The following is a 27,673-nucleotide window of genomic DNA, read 5'->3' on the forward strand; positions in this document are numbered from 1 at the left end:
TTGCTGCACATAGATGCCTTGTGTGATTGGCTCACCCATGTGCATTGCTATTTCTTCAACAAAGGATATCTAAAGAATGAAACAAATTAGATAATAGAAGTAAATTGGAATGTTGTTTAAAATTGTATTCTCTACTTGAATCATGAAATAATTTTTTGGGGTTTTGTGTCCCTTTAACCCCTTAATGACCAGCCACGTACCCTGTACGTCATTAGCCTTTCTATGGGGGTTCTTTTTTTAATAGTGTCAGCGGTGAGACAACGCTATTTTTAGAAGCCAGCAGGAGAAAGGGAGTGTGTAATAGCACTGTCTTGCCGCTCGCAGCAAGACGTGCGCTATTATAAACAATCCCTTAATGACCAGTGATGTACAGGGTAGGTTGTGGTCATTAAGGGGTTAAAGTTGAAAGATAAATGGAGAAAGGAGGAACTGGTTCAATAAGAAAAAAGAATAGAGAAGAATATTGAATACGAGCTGTACAACATGTAATTTTAAAAGACTATTTCTATTATGAAATATACTTCATTCTCTTGGTATTATTTGTTAAAAAAAACATGCATACGTAGGCTCAGGAGCAGAAATGCACTACTGAGAGCTAACTGGTTATTGGTGAACAAATACATATGCCTCTTGTCATTGGCTCCCCAGATGTGTTTAGTTAGGTCCCAGTAGTGCATTATTATTGTGGGTCTGACTTTAACTATGTGTTTATCCCCTTTGTTCTGTTTAAAGAACCCGCAAGCCAAGCATTCCCATGCAAAACCTCATAAACAGCCACACACTGTTGTCTTGAGATACCCAGGACATATGCTGACCGTGGTATAAGGTGTGTAAGGAATCTAGATCTGGCCCTAGTCCTGGCCAAAGCCCACAAGAGGTGCAAATTCAAACACAGCTGCCATGTTGACTGCACAGACAAAGAGCTGCTTGTACCCAGAGGCACAGAGGAAAACCGCTAAGTGACATGAGCCCATCAATCCACCTGCAGCCCCACACTAGAACATTCGCTTTGAAACCTTGTCACTCAAGCAGATATCGGCCCACCTAAACAGACCAAACTCACTGGATGGCATCAGATGGGTAGTGTACTGAACAGACTAATAACTGCCCACCAGCCTACTTAAAGAAACCTCATGAGTTTAAAGGGGCATAAAACCCATGATTCAGATAGGGCATGCAACTTTTTAATTTACTGTACTTATACGGTCTAATTTGCTTCATTCTCTTGTTATCCCTTGTTGAAGGAACAGCAACGCACTACTGGGAGGTTACTGAACACATCAGGTGAGACAATAACAAGAGGCATATATGTGCAGCCACCAATCAGAAGCTTGCTCCTAGTTGCATTGCTGCTCCTAAGCCTTCCAGGGTATGCTTTTTAACAAAAGATAAAGAGAAAACAAAGTGAATTACATAATAAGTAAATTGTAAAGTTAATAAAAATTTTGTGCTCTGACTGAATTTTGACGTTACTATCCCATTAAAAACAACCCCGAAGTGAAATTTATAACACAGCTGACCTTCATGCACAATTTAGCCCCACACTGCACACCATATGATGGCCTAGTTTAAATGACAGCTGTGGGCTATCTTGACTTGCATAGGGAACTTCTCAGATCACCTGCCCACCAAACCTGGCAGCCTAAAAAGCACATCCCTCCTAAAGCCTCACTACCTGCCTGCAAAAAAGCAGAAGGTCCCTGGGGAAAGACAGAAGGTCCCTGGGGAAACACAGAGGACTGGTCATAGGTTTAAATGCTTACATCTTGAGACCTATCTAGAGGACGTGCACTTGATGTCCCACACCCCTGACAGAAATAGAAGCTGCCCAATGAAATTCCCAAATGCTAAAAGTTTTTTCTACCAAAGATAGAAACCTTACAAGCGGCATGGATACACTAGCCAGTGAAATTTGCCAGTAAGCAGAACAGAGGATGCTGAAAGGGCCCACAGGGTAGGACCTGAAGGGAACGACCTACCACACGCTTGTATCAAGTCATCTTCAAACCGATAAATGAACATAAAAATAATTGGGCTTTTTGATAGTTTACGGACCTAGAAAAGAACTTAAATTGAAGGTCACAAATTGCTCATATTCCAGGATTTCTAAGTCAAGACTGCCGGAAACAAACAATTTGCACCCTTTTGCACATGTTTACATGAACAGGGGAGACAAGCCTCCATACTCTATCCTGCAAAACTACAGCTACACACAGGACAAAAGTTCTACATTAAAAGGGACAGTCTACTGTTTCATTACCCATTCCCCAGTTTTGCATAACTAACACTGTATACTTTACCTCTGTGATTACCTTGTATCTTGTACCCTTATATCAGTGTTTCTTACAGACTTGCATTTTAGTCAATTAGTGCTGCTTCCTGCATAACTCCGTGGGCGTGAACATAATGTTATTTATTTGGTTCACATGAACTAGCATTGTCTGGCTGTTAAAGCTAATAAAATGCACTGAGATAAGGGGCCTACAGGGGCTTAAAAACTTACAAGTAGAGGTTATAAAGTATATCAATATAACAATGCTGGTTGTGCAAAGTTGGGGAATGGGTAGTAAAGGCGTTACCTATATTTTTAAACAATTAAAAAAATAAAGTAGACTGTCCATTTAAAGGGACATGAAACCCAAAAATGTATTTTGTGATTTAGACACAGCATGCAATATTAAACAACTTTCCAATTTACTTCAATTTTACTTCTATTAATTTGCTTCCTTCTCTTACTATCCATTATTGAAAAGCATAACTATGTAGGCGCATGAGCAGCAAAGCACTACTGGGAGCTAGATGCCGATTGGTGGCTGCGCATATGTGCTTCTTTTTATGTGTTCAGCTAGCTCCCAGCAGTGCATTGCTGCTCCTTCATCTAACTATAACAAGAGAATGAAGCAAATTTGATTATAAAAGTAAATTGGAAAGTTGTTTAAGATGGTATGCTCTACCTGAATCAAGAAAGAAAAAGTTTTGGTTTCATGTCCCTTTAATACCTAGGCCCTGTAAGAATATCTGAATTCTGAGTACAATCGTTGACATAACACATTATTCTCGGTTTATTGAGACAGAGAAACAATATTGCCATAACATGCAGCCTTCCAAGCACGCAGACAAGTCCGTTTCTACCGATCCTAGCTCACAATTACAGCAATAATTCCTAAATCCATAATAACAGCCATTGAATTGAATAATTTAACTCTGTACAAAGTTATAAAACCCAGTAAACTAAAAAGGAGATATCAAAACAGGACAAGAAAATATTTTGGGACCACATACACACACTAACACCTGAACAGCTTGAGTAAGTCAATGCCCCAGTGCAGGCAAGATAGGTACAGAAAGCTACACAATCCAGCAAATTGGGCAAGTCAGCTGGGCCAAACATGATCCCAATAAAATATTAAAAAATATTGATGGAATAAATAAAACCTCACCCTGGCAAACATATTTCCATTACCTCAGAGGTAAAAAAACACCAGCCCCAAAGTTTACAAATGCACACACTTGTGTAATTTTAAAACAGGACAGGAAGCCTGCCTTGCACTCTTGCTACCGTAAATTGTTCAATCAAACACTGGCAGATAGACTGGCAGGACATGTCATCCATATAGATCAAAACGGCTTCATACAACACTGATCATCAGTCACGAATATCTTGGCAATGATTACCCACTCCTGGCAGAAAAATGTAGCTGAAACACCACGGATCTGTTGGACAGTTGTTTCTTAGCAGTGACTGCAGAGAAGTCATTCAACAGAGTGGGACCACTTGTTCACTTCCGTGGGGAGCTTTGAGATACGGGCAACTTCTACACGTTTGTTCAAGGATTACACACACACAATCACAAGCCTTTATTCTCATCAATGGAGATGTGTTGCCAGTTTTGTCCTGCAGAGGGGTACCAGAGAATGGTGTTCACTCATCTCTCTTGTTTAACCTTGTGATTGAACCACTGGCCATATACATAACAGAGAAAATAGAAGGTATAAAAATAGGTTCCTATACGACTCGCATATCACTTTACACAAACAATTTACTCATCTATCTCCATAACACAGTTCACACTTTCCTGAAATGTTCAGATAAATTTACGCCTTCACAATCCACCCTCACAATAAAACGGTACTGGACAGCTGGTCGAAATGACCAATCTCCCTCTCTGGATGAATCAGCCTGATAAAAATGATGGGCATGAAAAAAAGTTTTTATCCACTGCTATCACTTTTAATGACCCATACGAATTCACAATATTCTTGAGCTTCTTTTGGGGGGACAAAAGGCACATAAGCTGACTTAAAGGGATAGTAAACACCAAAAATTGTATTGTTTAAAAAGATAGACAATTCCTTAAAGGGCCACTGTAAGTAAATATTTTCTATGGCCTAGATTTGGAGTTTGGCGTTAGCCGTGAAAACCAGCGTTAGAGGCTCCTAACGCTGGTTTTAGGCTACCGCCGGTATTTGGAGTCACTCAAAATAGGGTCTAACGCTCACTTTTCAGCCGCGACTTTTCCATACTGTAGATCCCCTTACGTCAATTGCGTATCCTATCTTTTCAATGGGATCTTTCTAACTCCGGTATTTAGAGTCGTGTTTGAAGTGAGCGTTAGACATCTAACGACAAAACTCCAGCCGCAGGAAAAAAGTCAGTAGTTAAGAGCTTTCTGGGCTAACGCCGGTTTATAAAGCTCTTAACTACTGTACTCTAAAGTACACTAACACCCATAAACTACCTATGTACCCCTAAACCGAGGTCCCCCCACATCGCCGACACTCAAATAATTTTTTTTAACCCCTAATCTGCCGACCGCCACCTACGTTATCCTTATGTACCCCTAATCTGCTCCCCCTAACACCGCCGACCCCTGTATTATATTTATTAACCCCTAATCTGCCCCCCTCAACGTCGCCTCCATCTGCCTACACTTATTAACCCCTAATCTGCCGAGCGGACCGCACCGCTACTATAATAAAGTTATTAACCCCTAATCCGCCTCACTAACCCTATAATAAATAGTATTAACCCCTAATCTGCCCTCCCTAACATCGCCGACACCTAACTTCAATTATTAACCCCTAATCTGCCGACCGGAGATCACTGCTACTCTAATAAATGTATTAACCCCTAAAGCTAAGTCTAACCCTAACACTAACACCCCCCTAAATTAAATATAATTTACATCTAACGAAATTAATTAACTCTTATTAAATAAATTATTCCTATTTAAAGATAAATACTTACCTGTAAAATAAACCCTAATATAGCTACAATATAAATTATAATTATATTATAGCTATTTTAGGATTAATATTACAGGTAACTTTGTATTTATTTTAACCAGGTACAATAGCTATTAAATAGTTAAGAACTATTTAATAGCTAAAATAGTTAAAATAATTACAAAATTACCTGTAAAATAAATACTAACCTAAGTTACAATTAAACCTAACACTACACTATCAATAAATTAATTAAATAAACTACCTACAATTACCTACAATTAACCTAATGAAATAAACTAACTAAAGTACAAAAAATAAAAAAATATCTACAAACATAAGAAAAATATTACAACAATTTTAAACTAATTACACCTACTCTAAGCCCCCTAATAAAACAACAAAGCCCCCCAAAATAAAAAATGCCCTACCCTATTCTAAATTACTAAAGTTAAAAGCTCTTTTACCTTACCAGCCCTGAACAGGGCCCTTTGCGGGGCATGCCCCAAGAAGTTCAGCTCTTTTGCCTGTAAAAAAAAAACATCCAATACCCCCCCCCCCAACATTACAACCCACCACCCACATACTCCTAATCTAACCCAAACCCCCCTTAAATAAACCTAACACTAAGCCCCTGAAGATCATCCTACCTTGTCTTCACCTCACCAGGTATCACCGATCCGTCCTGGCTCCAAAATCTTCATCCAACCCAAGCGGGGGTTGGCGATCCATCATCCGGTGGCTGAAGAGGTCCAGAAGAGGCTCCAAAGTCTTCATCCTATCTGGGAAGAAGAGGCGATCCGGACCGGCAACCATCTTGATCCAAGCTGCATCTTCTATCTTCATCCGATGACGACCGGCTCCATCCTGAAGTCCTCCACCGCGGACCCATCTTCTTCCGGCGACGTCCAACTGAAGAATGACGGTTCCTTTAAGGGACGTCGTCCAAGATGGCGTCCCTCGAATTCCGATTGGCTGATAGGATTCTATCAGCCAATCGGAATGAAGGTAGGAATATTCTGATTGCTGTTCCGATCAGCCAATAGAATGCGAGCTCAATCTGATTGGCTGATTGGATCAGCCAATCGGATTGAACTTGATTCTGATTGGCTGATTCCATCAGCCAATCAGAATATTCCTACCTTCATTCCGATTGGCTGATAGAATCCTATCAGCCAATCGGAATTCGAGGGACGCCATCTTGGATGACGTCCCTTAAAGGAACCGTCATTCTTCAGTTGGACGTCGCCGGAAGAAGATGGGTCTGCGGTGGAGGTCTTCAGGATGGAGCCGGTCGTCATCGGATGAAGATAGAAGATGCCGCTTGGATCAAGATGGTTGCCGGTCCGGATCGCCTCTTCTTCCCGGATAGGATGAAGACTTTGGAGCCTCTTCTGGACCTCTTCAGCCACCGGATGATGGATCGCCAACCCCCGCTTGGGTTGGATGAAGATTTTGGAGCCAGGACAGATCGGTGATACCTGGTGAGGTGAAGACAAGGTAGGATGATCTTCAGGGGCTTAGTGTTAGGTTTATTTAAGGGGGGTTTGGGTTAGATTAGGGGTATGTGGGTGGTGGGTTGTAATGTTGGGGGGGGGGTATTGTATGGTTTTTTTTTACAGGCAAAAGAGCTGAACTTCTTGGGGCATGCCCCGCAAAGGGCCCTGTTCAGGGCTGGTAAGGTAAAAGAGCTTTTAACTTTAGTAATTTAGAATAGGGTAGGGCATTTTTTATTTTGGGGGGCTTTGTTGTTTTATTAGGGGGCTTAGAGTAGGTGTAATTAGTTTAAAATTGTTGTAATATTTTTCTTATGTTTGTAGATATTTTTTTAATTTTTGTAACTTAGTTCTTTTTTATTTTTTGTACTTTAGTTAGTTTATTTCATTGTAGTTATTTGTAGATATTGTATTTAATGAATTTATTGATAGTGTAGTGTTAGGTTAATTGTAGGTAATTGTAGGTAGTTTAATTAATTAATTTATTGATAGTGTAGTGTTAGGTTTAATTGTAACTTAGGTTAGTATTTATTTTACAGGTAATTTTGTAATTATTTTAACTATTTTAGCTATTAAATAGTTCTTAACTATTTAATAGCTATTGTACCTGGTTAAAATAAATACAAAGTTACCTGTAAAATAAATATTAATCCTAAAATAGCTATAATATAATTATAATTTATATTGTAGCTATATTAGGATTTATTTTACAGGTAAGTATTTATCTTTAAATAGGAATAATTTATTTAATAAGAGTTAATTAATTTCGTTAGATGTAAATTATATTTAATTTAGGGGGGTGTTAGGGTTAGGGTTAGACTTAGCTTTAGGGGTTAATACATTTATTAGAGTAGCGGTGAGCTCCGGTCGGCAGATTAGGGGTTAATAATTGAAGTTAGGTGTCGGCGATGTTAGGGAGGGCAGATTAGGGGTAAATACTATTTATTATAGGGTTAGTGAGGCGGATTAGGGGTTAATAACTTTATTATAGTAGCGCTCAGGTCCGCTCGGCAGATTAGGGGTTAATAAGTGTAGGCAGAGGGAGGCGACGTTGAGGGGGGCAGATTAGGGGTTAATAAATATAATATAGGGGTCGGCGGTGTTAGGGGCAGCAGATTAGGGGTACATAGGGATAATGTAAGTAGCGGCGGTTTACGGAGCGGCAGATTAGGGGTTAAAAATAATATGCAGGGGTCAGCGATAGCGGGGGCGGCAGATTAGGGGTTAATAAGTGTAAGGTTAGGGGTGTTTAGACTCGGGGTACATGTTAGAGTGTTAGGTGCAGACGTAGGAAGTGTTTCCCCATAGCAAACAATGGGGCTGCGTTAAGAGCTGAACGCGGCTTTTTTGCAGGTGTTAGGTTTTTTTTCAGCTCAAACAGCCCCATTGTTTCCTATGGGAGAATCGTGCACGAGCACGTTTTTGAGGCTGGCCGCGTCCGTAAGCAACTCTGGTATTGAGAGTTGAAGCTGCGTTAAAAATGCTCTACGCTCCTTTTTTGGAGCCTAACACAGCCTTTATGTGGACTCTCAATACCAGAGTTATTTTTATGGTGCGGCCAGAAAAAAGCCGGCGTTAGTTTTTCGGGTCGTTACCGACAAAACTCCAAATCTAGCCGTTAGCCTGTTACTAACTAACTACCCCAAATACGCTTTTTATCAATAGCATTTCATTAACATATCTCTACCGTATATCAGAAATCTTGTCTGCAAATTTAATTGTTTTCCAAACCCACTCCGTGGGTATCCTTTGCTCTGTACCAATCCGCTTACAATACCTAGGTTTCAAAATGGCGCTTTAAACACAAAGTTATTGGTTTAAGTATTTAGAACATGCAGTGCTGAAAATAGTGGGCAGGATAACGTGACATCATCAGGGAATAAAAGATATAACTTTTATAACGTTATGAAACTTCGTTTTGGGGAAAATATAGGTCAGTAGGTTTTAATTAATGTTTATTAACTTTAATATGTTAGTTGTTTAGCTTAAAAATTATAACAGAAAGTAATCCTTTAAATAACCATTCCGCAGTTTTGCATAACCAACACTGTTCTAGAAACATACTTTTCACCTCTGTAATTATCTTGTATCTAAGCCTCTGCAGACTGCCTCCATATCTCAGATCTTTTGACAGACTTGCATTTCAGACAATTAGTGCTGACTCTTAAATAACTCCACATGCATGACCACAATGTTATATATATGGCACACAAACTAACGCCCTCTAGCTTTCAAATGCATTCAAATAAGAGGCTTAGAAATTAGCATATGAGCCTACCTAGGTTTAGCTTTCAACTAAGATTACCAAGAGAACAAAGCAAATGTGATAATAAAAGTAAATTAGAAAGTTGTATAAAATGGCATAACCTATCTGAATCAATACAGTTTATTTTGGACTTAACTATCCCTTTAACAGATCCTCTGATGGAGAACTCACACCTAAGAAACATGTAAGCTTTGTAACACTTGAATGCTGTAATTTGCCTTTGCAGAACTTTGTACTAAACCCATATGGACATCACTATTTAATCAACTTATTTAAAGGTACCTCGCCATTGTATGAAGATTGCATATGTGAGTTGATTACTTAGTATCTAAAAGTTTTAAAATCCATGTTACGTTTTTTTTGTTTTAGAATTCTTTCCTCATTCTGAGAAAGATCAGAGAAACTACCATACTCCAAGAAGCAGGATGAAGAGATAAGCAGATAATCAGTGAGGCTACACAATTACCTAATAGGACTGAAGTTCATTTTGCAGTGTATTTGTGTAGTAGCTTATATACCTTTAAGAGATTTGTCTTTCTACAATAATTGCAAAGTGCGTTGCTCTTTCCCACATATACAATTATATATCAGCACCAAAGGATGAATTAAAATAATAGTTGTCTCATTCACTCTGTATATACACAATTCATTACAGAGGAATGGTGCAAGGGGATTATAGAGTCTAAATATGTAAAGTAAAATAAAAAAACAGAGTTCCTGGAGGATGAAATCACTTTCCCCTTTCCAGGACAGATAATCCTATCCAGCACGTTACAATTTAGAAAAAAAAGTTTTTATTATTTCTAAAGGCTTTATAACGTGTCCACCTGTAGCTTGATATATTTCCTGTTAGACATGCTAGTTATAGTCTGGGAAAAGAAGTCATCTTGCCTCCAGGTTTGTGTGTTTTTTATTATATTGTCACCACTGTTTGATTCATTATGCAGAGAAACCACTGATTTGCTATGTAGTGCAGAGCCACCACTTTATTTTATGGTCAGTGTTTCACAAGTCCCCCAAACAGGGCAAGATTTTATTATAGCTGAACCAGTGCACAGGTGAAATAATCAGCTGATCAGTAACACCGTGGTTAAAGTGAATGTAAAGTTGAATAAAGAAGTGCCTGGTTTTTAAAATTACTACTTTCATTCATTCAACTTTACATTGCAGCGTTAATTTATTTTTTTTACCTTTTTTCTTAAGCAAACACAGACCGTGATCCTCCGCCCGCTTCTCCTGCTGTACTTAGCATATCGTTGACGAAACCGGCTTCCTCCAATTATGGTGTGTACCCGGGAGCATCCATCTCAGGAGGCCACGCCGTGATTGGAGGAAGCCAGTTTCGTCATTGAAGTGCTAAGTAAAGAGGAGCTGGGGGCGGAGGATCGCGGTCTGGGTTTCCTAAAGAAAAGGTAAATATGTAAAAAACACGCTGCAATGTAAAGTTTGATGAATGAAAGTGCCCCGGTTTTTAATAGTATTTTTAAAAACCGGGCACTCATTCATTCAACTTTACATTCACTTTAATAACTTGCTCTCACCTACCAGCTGATTATTTCACCTGTGCACTGGTTCCGCTATAATGAAAACCTGGCCTGTTGGGGGTACTCAAGGCCCCCTATTGAGAAACACTGACATAACATACCAAAGTGGTGGCTCTTACAAAATATACATATGTAGTTACTACCCACCTGCCTTGCCAAGAGAACCAGAGTTAAAAAGAACAGCGAGAGGTAAAAACAGGACATTTTCTGCAGGTCTTCCAAGATTCCAGTAGTGCTGCAATGACAAATAAAAAGGTGGCATAGTCTGCTGATACTTACATTTCCCATTCTTCATATTAAACTGTGTTGTAATTGTATTATTTCTCACTTCGTGGGAATACTAAATATGCACAATCTATATATTAAATGGATATTGAAACAGTAAATTAATGCTAGGCATAATGATTTATTCAAAGCGAAGATTAGCCTTGAGACTAAAACGCATATGTACGGTATTTTTTTCATTGATGCTAGTTGTTTAAACAGTGAAGAAATACTGTAAGTGTAACATTTTAGTATCTAGAAAGTAATGGGTACAGCCATGTTCAAACTTAGTTCTCACCTTATCGCTCTCTTTTATTAATGACAATAAGGGGCAGATAGAAAACAGGCAATAAATGTCCAAACACTGAGCAAACAATGACTGTGTAGAATATGGCAATGTTAAAAACATAAATTATGCTAACTTGATAATTTAATTTCCATCTGTGGAAGGAGAGTCCACTGCTTCATTCATTACTTGTGGGAATTAAGAACCTGGCCACCAGGAGGAGGCAAAGACACCCCAGCCAAAGGCTTAAATACCTCCCCCACTCCCATCATCCCCCCAGTCATTCTACCAAGGGAACAAGGAACAGTAGAAAAAATATCAGGGTATAAATTGTGCCAGAAAAAAAAATACTAAATTTAGGTCCGCCCACCGGAGAAATGGGCGGGAGCAGTGTACTCTCCTCCTACAGATGGAAATGAAATTATCAGGTAAGCATAATTTATGTTTTCTATTATTATAAATATTGTATTATCTTAATAGGAGGAGAGTCCACTGCTTCATTCATTACTTGTGGGAACAAATACCCAAGCTCTAGAGGACACTGAATGAGAAAAAAAAACAGTAGGGTAATAGGAGGCAGACCCTAAACTGAAGGCACCACATCCTGCAAAATCTTTCTTCCAAAAGCTGCTTCCGCTGAAGCAAAAACATCAAACTTGAAAAACTTTGCAAAAGTATGTAAGGAAGACCAAGTAGCCGCCTTACAAATCTATTCCAGAGAAGCCTCGTTCTTAAAGGCCCAAGAAGAGGCCACAGCCCTAGCTGAGTGAGCCGTAATCCTCTGAGGAGACTTATGTCCCGCTGTCTCATAGGCCAAACGTATAATGCTTCTCAACCAGAAAGACAATGAAGTAGAAGAGGCCCTCTGCCCCTTGCACTTCCCTGAATACACCACAAACAAAGACAAAGTCTGTCTGAAGTCCTTTGAGGCCTGAAGATAAAACTTCAATGCCCGGACCACATCCAAGTTATGAAGTAACCTTTCCTGAGATGAAGAAGGGTTAGGACACAAGGAAGGAACTATTTCCTGATTGATATTATGGTTCAGCACAACCTTGGGGAGAAACCCCAACCCAGTGCGAAGAACAGCCTTATCAGCGTGAAAAACCAAGTAAGGTGGATCACAGTGCAAAGCCGCTAACTCAAAGACTCTGCGAGCCAATGCAATAGCCAGTAGGAAAAGCACCTTCCAGGAAAGAATCTTAATGTCAAGCGAATGTATAGGCTCAAACGGAACCCTCTCTGCCAAATCTTAAGAACCAAGTTTAAGCTCCAAGGAGGAGCCGAATTTCTAAAGACAGGTCTGATCCGAACCAGAGCCTGAACAAAGGACTGAATATCAGGAAGCGCTGCAAGCTTCTTGTGTAACAGCACTGATAAGGCCGAAACCTGACCCTTTAAGGAACTGGCGGCAAGACCATTATCCAGTCCATCCTGGAGAAAAGCCAGAATCTTGGATACCCTAACCTTGTGCCAGAGATATCCACGTTCCTCACACCAGGATAAGTAGGTCCTCCACACCTTATGATAGATGCGACGAGTGACCGGTTTCTTAGCCTGGATGAGAGTAATGATTACTCTCTCAGAAAAGCCTCTCTTGGCCAAGACTAGGCGTTCAATCTCCACACAGTCAGCCTCAGAGAATCAAGATTTTGGTGTAGAAAAGGACCCTGAACCAGCAGATCTCTGCGACAAGGTAACCTCCAAGGAGGAGACAATGACATCCCACCAGATCTGCAAACCACGTCCTCCGCGGCCTCAACGGAGCAATCAGAATGGTCGAAGTTTGCTCCTGTTTGATGCGGGCCACGACTCAAGGAAGGAGTGGCAACAGTGGAAAAATGTAAATTAGGTTGAACTCCCAAGGCACTGCTAAGGCATCTACTAGCTCTGCCTGGTGGTCCCTGGACCGCGACATGTATCTGGGTAGCTTGAAGTTGAGTGGACGCCATGAGGTCTATCTCTGGCGTCCCCCATCTGTTTCAGATCCCCGCAAACGCCTCGGGATGAAGAGATCATTCCCCTGGATGAAACGATTGTCTGCTGAGAAAATCTGCTTCCCAGTTGTCCACACCCGGAATGTGGATCGCTGAGAGCCAACAATCGTGGGTCTCTGCCCATTCCAGAATCTGAGATACTTCCCTCATGGCTAGGGAGCTTCTCGTTCGCCCATGATGGTTTATGTAAGCCACCGAGGTAATGTTGTCCGACTGGAATCTGATGAATCGGGATGACCCCAGTTGGTGCCAAGCCCTCAGAGCATTGAATATCGCTCGAAGTTCCAGAATATTTATTGGTAGAGTCGACTCCTCTCGAGTCCACCTGCCCTGTGCCCTTCTGGCACCTCAAACAGCACCCCATCCTGATAGACTTGCGTCCGTGGTCACAATCTCCCAGGATGGTCTCAAGAAGGATGTCCCCTGGGACAGCTGTCCCGGGTGGATCCACCAAGAGAGGGATTCCCTCACTCGGTTGTCCAGAGAAATCGCCTTTCCACTGTCTCAACATGCATAACTGAAGAGGTCTGAGATGGAACTTTTGCGAATGGAATGACGTCTAAGCTGGATACCATGAGTCCAATCACCTCCATACACCTGGCCACAGATGTCGTTGAGGAGGACTGAAGGGCAAGACAGTTGGACGCAATCTTGGAATGTCTCTGATCTGTCAAGAATATCTTCATGGATATGGAATCTATTATGGTACCCAGAAATTCCACCCTGTTGCTGGGGGCCAGAGAACTCTTTCCTTCGTTTATCTTCCATCGTGGGATCGAAGGAGAGCCCTTGAGTGATCCTCCGCGAGACTGCAAGACGGAGCCTGGACCAAGATATTGTCCAGATAAGGAGCCACTGCAATACCTCGAACAGCACTCCCAGAACCTTCGTAAAGACTCTTGGGGCAGTCACCAGACCGAATGGTAGGGCCACAAACTGGTAGTGTTGGTCCAGAAATGCAAATCTTAGGAACCTGAAGTGGTCCTTGTGGATTGTCACGTGAAGGTAAGCATCCTTCAGGTCTATTGACATCATAAATTGTCCCTCTTGAACTAGGGGCAGAATCGATCTGATCATCTCCATTTTGAACAATGGGACTGACAGAAACTTGTTTAAGCACTTTAGGTCTAGAATTGGGCGAAACTTACCCTCCTTCTTTGGGACCATGAAAAGGTTTGAATAATACCCCAGACCTCTTTCTGCTAGAGGGACTGGGGTGATAACTCAGAGAGGAGAGATCCCTCACACAACCTAGGAAGGTGTCTCTCTTCTCTGGTCTTGAAGATATATTTGACAGGAGGAATCTGCCTCTGGGTGGATGAGTCTTGAATCCTATCCTGTAGCCCTGGGCTATGACCTCCAGAACCCAAGGGTCCTGAACGTCTCTTATCCAGGCCTCCGCAAAAAGAGATAGTTTGCCCCCTACGCAATCCAGAGATGGATAAGGGGCCGCCCCTTTATGCCAATTTAGTCTCGGCGGGCTTCTTACTCTGCTTGGTCTTGTTCCAAGAGTGAGCTGGTTTCCAAGATCCCTTGGACTGCTCGGTCTTTGCGGCAGGCTGTTGGCGTTGAGACTTGTCTGAACGAAAGGGACGAAAGGTAGACCCCTTAGTTTTATTCTTTTTATCCTGCGGTAGGAAGGCACCCTTGCCCCCTGTGACCGTGGATATGATAGAGTCCAGACCGGGACCAAAGAGGACCTTCCCCTGAAGCGGAAGCGTGGAAATAGCACCATCCACCTTAGGAATGGCCCCCCACAGCTCGAGCTGAGCATCCGGAACGGGGAAAAGCGTTTTAAAAGAAGTAGAAGGGGAAAAGAATGAACCAAGTTTCTCCCATTTGTTCTTAATAATATTTGCCATTTTAATGGGAACCGGGAAGGTCTGTGGCACCACCCTGTCCTCGTAAACCCTATCTAGCTTAGGGATCGAAGGTTCCTTTGGTAGTTTCGGTTCCGGAACCTCTAACGTAGCAAGCACCTCTTTTAGCAGGAAGCGCAAATGCTCCATCTTAAATTTAAAATCTGGCTCCTCTGCAGACGGAGGCCTAGGTGTCGCTGACTCCGACCCAGAAAGAGTGTCCTCCGAGGATTTGGAGTCGCCCTCATCAGCGGATAATCTATCAGAGACATCCAGCGGAGTAGATGACCCCTGGGACGGATAGCTATGTCTTGGCTTTCGCTTGCACTTAGCAGGGCTTGGTAAGGCATTGAAAGCCGCAGAACCACCGTCTTTAACTGATCAGCGAAATCTGTCGGCCAAAGGGCCACTCCCGCGGGACGATTAGTAGCGCCCTGGGGAGCTGCATGTGCAATCAGAGATGAGTGTAGGGAGTTGAGCAGGCGGATCAACCGGGACCTCCTCACAATAGACACAGTTATTAGTTTTAATTAAAGAGGGAGTACCCTCTAACATATCAGAGTCCTCCATAGCTTACGCCTTTAATACGGACTAGATAAGATTAAATGATACCTTTATATCCCAATGGCCGGGGCGCTCACCACCTTCTATGACCAGGACACAGAGAAAATGCTTTGTCTCCTATTCCATCCTGTCAAGAAGAGGAAGTTAAAAGAGGCCACACCCAGTCACATGGAGTGCCATGCAGGACAGCCCATGCACCAGAGAGAAGGGTGCCAAAAAGGCCCGCGTAGATCTCTTGATAAGAAAACTGACTGTTCACACACTGACAGAGCCACATCTCGCACATGTTGCAGCAATAAACACAATAAACAATATTATGCACAAATCCCCCCCTGTTCAATAACCTCCCTTCCGGGGGTATTAACCCTTCTATACAGATAAAAGGAGACACACTGTGACCCTGACTTCTTACGTTATCATAAGTATAAATGAAACGATCTTACCAGAATCTACGCCGTGGAACAGGAACACGCCCTTTCAAGTGTGACAGGTTAGTAGCATCGCTCCTGATATGGACTTGAGAGCAAAAAGCAGGCAGCGAAACTCAACGCCGATTGCTTATGGAGCTGTAGTCGGGATGGTTTCATAGAAAGACACTCCCTGCATCTCCGGACTCTAACTTTCACCCATGCTCTTTTTTTTTTAAATATTTTATTTATCACCAACATAAGGTACATTCGTAAAACAAACATCCGCAATACTCCACGCAGGGTGTGCTAAAGGATTACAAAGTTGATAAAGCATTAGAAAGAAATGTAACAGTATACATTCTCAGATACATTAAAATGTAATAATCACATTTATAGTAAGAAATGCAAGAATCGTCTACGAATTTGAATGACATCTAGGTTGTATGCATATGCAAATCAATGTTGGGGTTTTGTTATTTTATAAACTAATACAACTAAACACCTATAAACAAAAATAAAATCAACAAAGAACAAAGGGAAACAAACAAAACAACGACAAAAAAACAGAAATGACCAAATAGACACGAACATAATAGAACCGAACAGGTACCAGGAGCCTTAGAAATAAATTAATGCTGTCATATGTAGGTACCAAGATGGTATGTCTTAAGGAAATTAAAAGGCTGATATATATGTATAGTGGTAGACTAATTCACTGGCCACTCTTGAACACCCCCAATATTGTTAACAAGGTAGTCTAAAACGAGCAATAAACAGTCAGGCAGCGCCAGTTCATTATGTCAGCTAGTATACTCACTATCAAACATTAGCCCCAAATACAAATCACTCAGTTGTGTCAGCAATGATGTAAAATAAATGGGCCTGAAGTGTACATTGAAGCCAGATTGCGACAATAGAAGCATATCTGCCACAGCGCTTTATGTAATACGGTAGTATTCCACAGAAGTGGGAAAACAAGACAGCCGCAGTGTAAAATAATATGGTGTATAGTGATAGATTAGTCCAGTAGCTAGTTTTAGAGGTTATCAACATTTGAGTGGTATAATGTAATTGTATGCATTATATTAGATGGGCTTCGCCTACTATTTTGGGTCTGTGAAAAGACACAAACAAGCAGGAAACAGTATAATAGAAACCCCAAGGTAACAATAAACATTATAGCATGATAGCATGACAGAGGGGATAAATATTGATCTATTTGGAAGATGACAAGATTGCGTTCTGGTAACCTATATTAAAATCAGAATTTACCCCTAACAAGTAAAAATACTGGGAGTAGAGTAACAGTCAGGTAGAAGTGGGGTATGATATTAAGAGTGCCAGTATATTGCCTAAAATGTGACATCCTCTGCTGCACCGATCCTACACCTTACATTTATGCAGTCATCCCAGATTAAATTATAAGTATAGTAATTGGTTGCAATCTGCTGGCATTTAGAGCGAAAGGTATATATATATATAAAAAAAAAAAGAAATTTAAGTAAGTTACAATGAAACATTTATACACACCGTATTCAAACACTGAGCATAATGAATGGTAGATTTAGAATTAAAGTTTTGCAGCGTAAATTATTTGTGCACTAACTAAAGTTTCTGCTACCTTAAAAATGATAACACAAGCCGCCATAATGCACAAGGGCTCCCAGAAATAATATAGGAGTACTGAGTGAAAAGCCCGCTTCTATACAGGATGGCGTGTATCATGGCGATTCAGTCAAAAGTTATATTGATGAAGTTGTAGACATGATATCGGGTCGCTTCTTGTGAAAACTAATGTGGGCTAGTAAACTGACCTGTAGTGTCTCTGTTCATACCAATAGAACATGTAAATATTACAATAAAGCAGAGACGCAACAAGTGAAAAAACAAAAAACAAAACACCATTTAAATCACAACAATAAAGATCAAATATGTTCAGTATCATAAAGATTACTAGTCCAATGTACCCACAATGCCAGTATTAACGTCCACCAGAGATAGAAGAAGTATCCTTTGGAGCAGAAAGGTTAATAGCAACCGTTAACACAAGTGAGTTATAATTTAGCCAACCCCAGTAGGTAAACACATCTCATTAAATTGTAAAGGCACCTCCTCCGTTTTCATACTGAGTCTCCCCTCTTCAGATAAGCCAGCAGTGAATGCCGTAATAAATAAAACAAAGCAGTGATCATGGGTATTCTTAGTGCGGTTTGTGGGGCTGTAGATGCAATAGGCAATGCCTCCTTTACTGCTCAATCCATCTGGGTTACGCGCCAGTGAGGGTGAGGAGGACCACAGCAAGTCCCAATTTGAATTGCAGTATGGATCTGCAGCAGGCTTCAGCGTCTGCAGATGTAAGGGAATTGTGGCTATCATTGGCATCTCTGTCACTGCTTTCAGTTGCGTAAAAGTTAGGTCTGCTAGACCGCTCGCTGACTTATATGTATAGGATGCAGGAACGTTAGTTGCAGAATGCCAGATATGACCAGGGTGATTTGAAGTGTTTCTCTCCAGCAGGGGGGATTTTTCCGATATTCTTATTGCTGTGCAGAGACTCATGCAGGAGGATAAAAGTAGATCTAGCCTGGGCATGAAAAAGGCTTTTATTTCAGCCAATACTTGGACGGTTGCATCTGATTTACCAGAAGTGAGAGTCTCCATTGTACATGTACACCACGTGGCGGTAGAATACTTGTCACTGCGTTAAATATCCTTTTCTACTTTAATATGCTTCTCGGCGGCCAAGGGTTGGTATGCCTCGATCCAAGATAGTTCCCGGGCACAAGATATTGCCAAGGGATGTGAGGATGGCTAAGTGTAAGGTCACTTCTTCCACAAGCTACACAGAGCTCCAAGAATCTGTGGCCATCTTCAAACGCCGCCCACTGGAAGTCTTCACCCATGCTCTTACTGAGAAGCTGACAGGACTACTTAAAACTCCAGTCCCATTGTGAAAAGTACTACCCTCCATAAGAGACTACTCTGAATCGAAACTTCTCTGCCAACCTCCTGTGACAAAAGGCAAAGAATGACTGAGGGATGAGGGGAGTGGGGGAGGTTTTAAAGGGACAGTACACTGTAAAATTGTTTTTCCATTAATGTATTTTAAATGACTTGTTATACCAACTGCAGAGTATAAAATATTTGAGAAATTCAATTTTCATGCTTATTTGTGTATATGAAGTAGCTGATTTTGTGCTTTGAAACCACAGCCTATTACAATGGGTTGAACTTAAAGGTGATATCAGATCTCATTATGTTCTAAGTCTGTGTAAACAGACTTGCTTCCTTATCTTTTATTTGGCTGGAACACCAAAGCTCAATACATAGAGAGAACAATGGAAAATTATCATTTTATTACTTAACTATCTTGCATCCCACTGAGAGTGTAATCTCTTCTGCTGGCTGTGTATACTTAGGCTATTCAATAGCCTATACTCCAGTATTAATTTGTTCAGTGTAGGTGGCGATACCACAGGCTAAATCAGCTATTTCAAATGCTGAAATAGGAGTAAAGGAGCTACTTGTAACCAATTTAATACACTCTAGCAGGTTAAAAGGATCATTGGGAATAATTTAAAGGGGAGAAATTTTTGGGGTGAACTGTCCCTTTAAGCCTTTGGCTGTGGTGTCTTTGACTCCTCATGGTGGCTAGGTTCTTAATTCCCACAAGTAAGGAATGAAGCTGTGGACTCTCCTCCCATTAAGAAGATGGAAATAACTAACAGGGTTTCCCCTCAGACATTGTTAGCACAGTTCAGTGTTGGACAATGTATTGCCTGTTTTAGATCTGTCCCTGTGAAATTGGAAAAGCCCATAATTTTCAGTGTTAAATTATAAAAAAAGGTGCAAAATAAAAATTGAAAGCCTATTGCAAACTTTTTTTGTTTACTTGAAATCATTACAATTTGATACTACAAGTTAAACAAAGGGATGTCCTCTTTTCAGGCAAAAACACCCCCAAAACACATGAAATACAATTGTTTTCTTTCATTATTCAGTTATATTCCCATTTAAAAAAACAACAACTTTCCAATTTACTTTTTCTAATGTATCAATTTCTGTGTCATTCTCTAGCTGGGAGCTAGCTGAACACATCAGTAAGCCAACGATAAGAGGTGTATTTGTACAGCCACCAATCAGTAGCTTCCCAGCTCATGAGCCTACCTAGGTATGCTTTAAAACAAAGGACACCAAGACACAAAGCATATTTGATAATAGAAGTAAATTGGAAAGTTGATTAACCCCTTAATGACCGCAGCACTTTTCCATTTTCTGTCCGTTTGGGACCAAGGCTATTTTTACATTTTTGTGGTGTTTGTGTTTAGCTGTAATTTTCTTCTTACTCATTTACTGTACCCACACATATTATATACCGTTTTTCTCGCCATTAAATGGACTTTCAAAGGATACCATTATTTTCATCATATCTTATAATTTACTATAAAAAACATTATAAAATATGAGGAAAAAATGGAAAAAAAACAGAATTTATGCTTACCTGATAAATTACTTTCTCCAATGGTGTGTCCGGTCCACGGCGTCATCCATTACTTGTGGGAAATGTTCTCCCCCACAGGGAAAGGCAAGGAGAGCACACAGCAAGAGCTGTCCATATAGCTCCCCCTCTGGCTCCGCCCCCCAGTCATTCGACCGACGGTTAGGAGAAAAAGGAGAAACTATAGGGTGCCGTGGTGACTGTAGTGTATAAAGAAAAAAAAAATTTCAACCTGATTAAAAAAAAACCAGGGCGGGCCGTGGACCGGACACACCGTTGGAGAAAGTAATTTATCAGGTAAGCATAAATTCTGTTTTCTCCAACATTGGTGTGTCCGGTCCACGGCGTCATCCATTACTTGTGGGAACCAATACCAAAGCTTTAGGACACGGATGAAGGGAGGGAGCAAATCAGGTTACCTAAACAGAAGGCACCACGGCTTGCAAAACCTTTCTCCCAAAAACAGCCTCCGAAGAAGCAAAAATATCAAATTTGTAGAATTTGGCAAAAGTGTGCAGAGAAGACCAAGTCGCTGCCTTACATATCTGATCAACAGAAGCCTCGTTCTTATAGGCCCATGTGGAAGCCACAGCCCTAGTAGAGTGAGCTGTGATACGGTCAGGAGGCTGCCGTCCGGCAGTCTCATAAGCCAAGCGGATAATGCTTTTCAGCCAGAAAGAGAGAGAGGTAGCAGTAGCTTTTTGACCTCTCCTCTTACCAGAGTAAACGACAAACAAGGATGAGGTTTGTCTAAAATCTTTTGTTGCTTCTAAATAGAACTTTAAAGCACGAACAACATCTAAATTGTGTAATAAACGTTCCTTCTTTGAAACTGGATTCGGACACAAAGAAGGAACAACTATTTCCTGGTTGATGTTCTCGTTGGAAACAACTTTTGGAAGAAAACCAGGCTTAGTACGCAAAACAACCTTATCTGAATGGAACACCAGATAGGGTGGATCACACTGCAAAGCAGATAATTCAGAAACTCTTCTAGCAGAAGAAATAGCAACCAAAAACAGAACTTTCCAAGATAGTAACTTAATATCTATGGAATGTAAAGGTTCAAATGGAACCCCTTGAAGAACTGAAAGAACTAAATTTAGACTCCAAGGAGGAGTCATGGGTCTGTAAACAGGCTTGATTCTAACCGAAGCATGAACAAAAGCTTGTACATCTGGCAAAGCCGACAGTCGTTTGTGCAACAAGACGGATAATGCAGAAATCTGTCCTTTTAGAGAACTAGCTGACAATCCTTTATCCAAACCTTCTTGGAGAAAGGAGAGAATCTTTGGAATTTTAATCTTACTCCAGGAGAATCCTTTGGATTCACACCAACAGATATATTTTTTCCATATTTTATGGTAAATCCTTCTAGTCACAGGTTTTCTGGCTTGGACCAGAGTATCAATCACAGAATTTGAAAACCCACGCTTGGATAAAATCAAGCGTTCAATTTCCAAGCAGTCAGCTGCAGAGAAACTAGATTGGGATGTTCGAATGGACCGTGTACTAGAAGGTCCTGTCTCAAAGGTAGCTTCCATGGTGAAGCCGATGACATATTCACCAGGTCTGCATACCAAGTCCTGCGTGGCCACGCAGGAGCTGTCAGAATCACTGAGGCCTTCTCCTGTTTGATCCTGGCTATGAGCCTGTTGAGGAGAGGAAACGGTGGAAACACATATGCTAGGTTGAACGACCAAGGCGCCACTAATGCATCCACTAGAGTCGCCTTGGGATCCCTGGATCTGGACCCGTAGCAAGGAATCTTGAAGTTCTGAAGGGACGCCATTAGATCCATGTCTGGAATGCCCCATTATTGGGTTAACTGAGCAAAGACCTCCGGATGGAGTTCCCACTCCCCCGGATGGAAAGTCTGACGACTCAAATAGTCCGCCTCCCAGTTGTCTACTCCTGGGATGTGAATAGCAGATAGATGGCAGGAGTGATTCTCTGCCCATTGGATTATCTTGGTTACTTCCTTCATCGCTAGGGAACTCTTTGTTCCCCCCTGATGATTGATGTACGCAACAGTCATGTTGTCCGACTGAAATCTTATGAACCTGGCTTCCGCTAGCTGAGGCCAAGCCAGGAGCGCACTGAATATAGCTCTTAGTTCCAAAATGTTTATCGGGAGAAGCGACTCTTCCCGCGACCATAGGCCCTGAGCTTTCAGAGTCCCAGACCGCGCCCCACCTCAAGAGGCTGGCATCGGTCGTGACGATGACCCACTCCGGTCTGCGGAAACTCATTCCCTGAGACAGGTGATCCTGGGTCAACCACCAGAGAAGAGAGTCCCTGGTTACCTGGTCTACTTGAATTTGGGGAGACAAGTCTGTATAGTCCCCATTCCACTGATTGAGCATGCACAGCTGTAATGGTCTTAGATGAATTCAAGGAAAAGGAACCACATCCATTGCTGCGACCATTAGTCCTATTACTTCCATGCATTGAGCTATGGAGGGTTGAGGAATAGAGTGAAGAACTCGACAAGCTTTTAGAAGCTTTGTCTTTCTGACGTCTGTGAGAAAGATCTTCATTTCCACAGAATCTATTATTGTTCCCAGAAAAGGAACCCTTGTGGACGGTAACAGTGAACTTTTTTCTATGTTCACTTTCCACCCGTGAGATCTGAGAAAAGCCAACACAATGTCTGTATGAGCCCTCGCTTTGGAAAGAGACGACGCTTGGATTAGGATGTCGTCTAGATAAGGTGCTACAGCGATGCCCCTCGGTCTTAGGACCGCTAGAAGGGACCCTAGCACCTTTGTGAAAATTCTGGTAGCGGTGGCTAAACCGAATGGAAGAGCCACAAACTGGTAATGTTTGTCCAGAAAGGCGAACCTCAGGAACTGATGATGAGATTTGTGGATTGGGATATGCAGATACGCATCCTTCAGATCCACGGTAGTCAAAAATTGACCCTGCTGGATTGTTGGTAAGATTGTCCGAATGGTTTCCATCTTGAAGGATGGAACTCTGAGGAACTTGTTTAATATCTTTAAATCCAGAATTGGCCTGAAAGTTCCCTCTTTTTTGGGAACCACAAACAGGTTTGAGTAAAACCCTAGACCTTGTTCCCCTCTTTAAATAATAAAATGACACATTTATTTCTGAATGTTCAAAAAACTATGAAGGCAATATCCGATTTTTCTGAAATTTGGACCCCAGTGTCTTAATGCTTAGAAAGTATTGCACAGCAAATATAATAGCTCTTAAAACAAGCAAACCGGAGCTAATTGTTGGATTTAACCGTTTTTACACACCACAATCCCAGCTGCAGCCTTGCTGCAGCTTTTTACCTTCCTTAGGGGTCACCATTCACAGAAAAAAGCCTTTTGGAGTCACTTTCTGAACCACAGGACCCTCTCACATGAATCTGCATGCACTGCCTTGAAATTCAACTGCACAGCTGAAGTGCCAAAATGAGGCTTCCTCCCTCAGCACACAAGAGTGAAGGGGCCTTCCTGACTAGATTTAGGTGTCTAAAACAAGCCAGATCAATAAAAAACGTTCCCAAGTGTATGTGAGCTTATAAAATATTTCAAATGGTATAATATTGTAATAAAAACCAATCGATTTAGCCCCTAACAGTGTCTACCAGCATAAAAAACAAAAAGGGGAAGCCTGTTATCTTTTTTGCTGAGGTGAAAGAAAAATGGCTTACCGTTTCCCCTGAGGGGAAAAATGACTGTCATCTAGCATTAGCCTGTGTTGTTAGAAGGAGACTAGTCATACCTGAAGCAGATGAGTCTGCAAACTGTTACCCCCAACTGAAGTTCTCTTGTTTCAACAGTCCTGCGTGGTAACAGTAATGGATTTTAGTTACTTATGCTAAAATCATAGCCCTCTTAAACAGAAATCTTCATCACTTTTCTGTTATAGAGTAAATAGTACAAGCCAGCACTATTTTAAAATAACAAACTCTTGATAGAAGAATAAAAAACTACAACTAACACCACAAACTCCTCGCCATCCCCGTGGTAGATGCTACTTGTTCAGAGCGGCAAGGAGAATGACTGGGGGGCGGAGCCAGAGGGGGAGCTATATGGACAGCTCTCCTTGCCTTTCCCTGTGGGGGAGAACATTTCCCACAAGTAATGGATGACGCCGTGGACCGGACACACCAATGTTGGAGAAACACACTTTTTCTAACTTTGACTCCCAAAATCTGTTACACATCTACAACCACCAAAAAACACCCATGCTAAATAGTTTCTAAATTTTGTCCTGAGTTTAGAAATACCCAATGTTTACATGTTCTTTGCTTTTTTTGCAAGTTATAGGGCCATAAATACAAGTAGCACTTTGCTATTTCCAAACCACTTTTTTCCAAAATTAGCGCTAGTTACATTGGAACACTAATAGCTTTCAGGAATCCCTGAATATCCATTGACATGTATATATTTTTTTTTCGAAGACATCCCAAAGTATTGATCTAGGCCCATTTTGGTATATTTCATGCCACCATTTTACCGCCAAATGCGATCAAATAAAAAAAAATGTTCACTTTTTCACAAACTTTAGGTTTCTCACTGAAATTATTTACAAACAACTTATGCAATTATAGCATAAATGGTTGTAAATGCTTCTCTGGGATCCCCTTTGTTCAGAAATAGCAGACATATATGGCTTTGGCTTTGCTTTTTGGTAATTAGAAGGCTGCTAAATGCCACTGCGCACAATACGTGTATTATGCCCAGCAGTGAAGGGGTTAATTAGGGAGAATGTAGGGAGCTTCTAGGGTTAATTTTAGCTTTAGTGTAGTGTAGTAGACAACCCCAAGTATTGATCTAGGCCCATTTTGGTATATTTCATGCCACCATTTCACCGCCAAATGCGATCAAATTAAAAAAAACGTAAATTTTTTCACAATTTTAGGTTTCTCACTGAAATTATTTACAAACAGCTTATGCAATTATGGCACAAATGGTTGTAAATGCTTCTCTGGGATGCCCTTTGTTCAGAAATAGCAGACATATATTACTTTGGCGTTGCTTTTTGGTAATTAGAAAGTCGCTAAATGCTGCTGCGCATCACACGTGTATTATGGCTAGCAGTGAAGGGGTTAATTAGGTAGTTTGTAGGGAGCTTGCAGGGTTAATTTTAGCTTTAGTGTAGAGATCAGCCTCCCAAACAGCTCCCTTCCCTCCCCCACCCCACAATTGTCTCCGCCATCTTAAGTACTGGCAGAAAGTCTGCCAGTACTAAAATAAAAGTTTTTTGTAAAGAAAAAAAAACATAATTTATGTAAGAACTTACCTGATAAATTCATTTCTTTCATATTAGCAAGAGTCCATGAGCTAGTGACGTATGGGATATACATTCCTACCAGGAGGGGCAAAGTTTCCCAAACCTCAAAATGCCTATAAATACACCCCTCACCACACCCACAATTCAGTTTAACGAATAGCCAAGAAGTGGGGTGATAAAAAAGTGCGAAAGCATATAAAATAAGGAATTGGAATAATTGTGCTTTATACAAAAATCATAACCACCACAAAAAAAGGGCGGGCCTCATGGACTCTTGCTAATATGAAAGAAATGAATTTATCAGGTAAGTTCTTACATAAATTATGTTTTCTTTCATGTAATTAGCAAGAGTCCATGAGCTAGTGACGTATGGGATAATGATTACCCAAGATGTGGATCTTTCCACACAAGAGTCACTAGAGAGGGAGGGATAAAATAAAGACAGCCAATTCCTGCTGAAAATAATCCACACCCAAAATAAAGTTTAATGAAAAACATAAGCAGAAGATTCAGACTGAAACCGCTGCCTGAAGTACTTTTCTACCAAAAACTGCTTCAGAAGAAGAAAATACATCAAAATGGAAGAATTTAGTAAAAGTATGCAAAGAGGACCAAGTTGCTGCTTTGCAAATCTGATCAACCGAAGCTTCATTCCTAAACGCCCAGGAAGTAGAAACTGACCTGGTAGAATGAGCTGTAATCCTCTGAGGCGGAGTTTTACCTGACTCAACATAGGCAAGATGAATTAAAGATTTCAACCAAGATGCCAAAGAAATGGCAGAAGCTTTCTGCCCTTTTCTAGAACCGGAAAAGATAACAAATAGACTAGAAGTCTTTCGGAAAGATTTAGTAGCTTCAACATAATATTTCAAAGCTCTAACAACATCCAAAGAATGCAATGATTTCTCCTTAGAATTCTTAGGATTAGGACATAATGAAGGAACCACAATTTCTCTACTAATGTTGTTGGAATTCACAACTTTAGGTAAAAATTCAAAAGAAATTCGCAACACCGCCTTATCCTGATGAAAAATCAGAAAAGGAGACTCACAAGAAAGAGCAGATAATTCAGAAACTCTTCTGGCAGAAGAGATGGCCAAAAGGAACAAAACTTTCCAAGAAAGTAATTTAATGTCTAATGAATGCATAGGTTCAAAGGGAGGAGCTTGAAGAGCTCCCAGAACCAAATTCAAACTCCAAGGAGGAGAAATTGACTTAATGACAGGTTTTATACGAACCAAAGCTTGTACAAAACAATGAATATCAGGAAGAATAGCAATCTTTCTGTGAAAAAGAACAGAAAGAGCAGAGATTTGTCCTTTCAAGGAACTTGCAGACAAACCCTTATCTAAACCATCCTGAAGAAACTGTAAAATTCTCGGTATTCTAAAAGAATGCCAAGAAAAATGATGAGAAAGACACCAAGAAATATAAGTCTTCCAGACTCTATAATATATCTCTCTAGATACAGATTTACGAGCCTGTAACATAGTATTAATCACAGAGTCAGAGAAACCTCTTTGACCAAGAATCAAGCGTTCAATCTCCATACCTTTAAATTTAAGGATTTCAGATCCTGATGGAAAAAAGGACCTTGTGACAGAAGGTCTGGTCTTAACGGAAGAGTCCACGGTTGGCAAGAGGCCATCCGGACAAGATCCGCATACCAAAACCTGTGAGGCCATGCCGGAGCTACCAGCAGAACAAACGAGCATTCCTTCAGAATCTTGGAGATTACTCTTGGAAGAAGAACTAGAGGCGGAAAGATATAGGCAGGATGATACTTCCAAGGAAGTGATAATGCATCCAATGCCTCCGCCTGAGGATCCCGGGATCTGGACAGATATCTGGGAAGTTTCTTGTTTAGATGAGACGCCATCAGATCTATTTCTGGAAGTTCCCACATTTGAACAATCTGAAGAAATACCTCTGGGTGAAGAGACCATTCGCCCGGATGCAACGTTTGGCGACTGAGATAATCCGCTTCCCAATTGTCTACACCTGGGATAT

At 41.1% G+C, this 27,673-nt stretch overlaps 1 protein-coding gene across 3 annotated transcripts in view; it reads right to left on the reverse strand.

Annotated features, from left to right (window-relative positions):
* The window catches only part of ADCY7 (adenylate cyclase 7), a 722,067-nt gene that overhangs the window by 14,649 nt on the left and 679,745 nt on the right, over positions 1 to 27,673 (reverse strand). For all 3 annotated transcript variants that reach the window (XM_053699557.1, XM_053699558.1, XM_053699559.1), the window contains one exon: positions 10,680 to 10,767. In XM_053699557.1, the coding sequence (XP_053555532.1) occupies positions 10,680 to 10,767 (88 nt within the window). The remainder of the gene's footprint in view (positions 1 to 10,679; positions 10,768 to 27,673) is intronic.

The sequence above is a fragment of the Bombina bombina genome, chromosome 1 (assembly GCF_027579735.1).
Source record: "Bombina bombina isolate aBomBom1 chromosome 1, aBomBom1.pri, whole genome shotgun sequence".
Classification (NCBI taxonomy): Eukaryota; Metazoa; Chordata; class Amphibia; order Anura; family Bombinatoridae; genus Bombina; species Bombina bombina.